The 1,033-nt window shown below is 36.6% G+C and overlaps 1 protein-coding gene across 1 annotated transcript; it reads left to right on the top strand.

Annotated features, from left to right (window-relative positions):
* Positions 1-739: 739 nt before the first annotated feature.
* LOTGIDRAFT_71093 (hypothetical protein) lies at positions 740-1,033 on the top strand (the record flags this gene model as incomplete). The annotated part of the gene is made up of 1 exon (XM_009051823.1): positions 740-1,033. A coding segment is annotated over one exon (294 nt), but the record flags the coding sequence as incomplete, so codon positions are not given.

The following is a 1,033-nucleotide window of genomic DNA, read 5'->3' as shown; positions in this document are numbered from 1 at the left end:
TATCATAGCCTACTTTAGTGTCATACACGGGAATTTTTTTTTAGCTAAGCCAATCAGTAATAGTAATCACAGCTCACCGTCGAAATTTGATCCATGGTGTCCAGATTTATGGGCGATTGAATGTTAAATGACGACTCGCCATTTTAAAATACTCTGTGATATGTATAGACATAATATAAATAGTGAGTAAATTTCTAGTTTGAAGTATTTTCGAAGAAATTATGCGATTTTCATACATTTGTATACGTACGCCCACAGCAATTTGTGATCGTCGGTCGGTCCGTCCGTCAACATTTCTTGTGAGCACTACAGTTTTTATCTGATTTTGATAAAACTTGGTGTGATGCTTTAGATTGATAAGATCTCGGTCAAGTTCGAATTTGACATATTTTCGTTTTTGAAATATTGCTCTTGTTAAAACGCGTCGAAATTTGTTAAAAATAGTTCGTGAGCAGGATTGAAGCTACAATTTTCAACCGATTCTGATGAAACTTGGTGTGATCTTTGGAATTCCTAAGATCTCGGACAAGTTAAATTGACGCATTTCCGATTCTTAACTTGGTTCGATCGTTGGAATTGATAAGATCTCGGACAAGTTCTAACTAACGGTTCTAACGGTTTTTGAGTTATTGCCCTTGCTGCATACTGGAGAATTTTTAAGTGCACTTGTGACGCAAAGTTTGAAAATTATCCAATCTTAAAAGTTCATTTAGACTCTGAACACCCTGAGGGTGAAAGTCATGCTGAAATCCATCCATACTCTTGTGATATCTGTAGTAAGACTTTTATTTTTCAACGGCGTTATAAACGCCATATGATAACACATGACAATAATTCCAAAATCGCTTGCACAATTTGTGGGAAAGAGTTTGATAAGGCTTATATGGAAATCCATGAACGCTCTTACAGTGGCCTGAAACCATTTGTTTGTGAACACGAAGTCTGTGAGATGACCTACCCTTCAAACAATTTACACCAAAGACATGAACGGATCCACATGGAAGAATTTCGTCTACCTTGTACCTACTGTGAA

The sequence above is a fragment of the Lottia gigantea genome (genome assembly GCF_000327385.1).
Source record: "Lottia gigantea unplaced genomic scaffold LOTGIsca_17099, whole genome shotgun sequence".
NCBI lineage: Eukaryota > Metazoa > Mollusca > Gastropoda > Lottiidae > Lottia > Lottia gigantea.
This window is presented reverse-complemented; position numbering and strand designations above follow the sequence as displayed.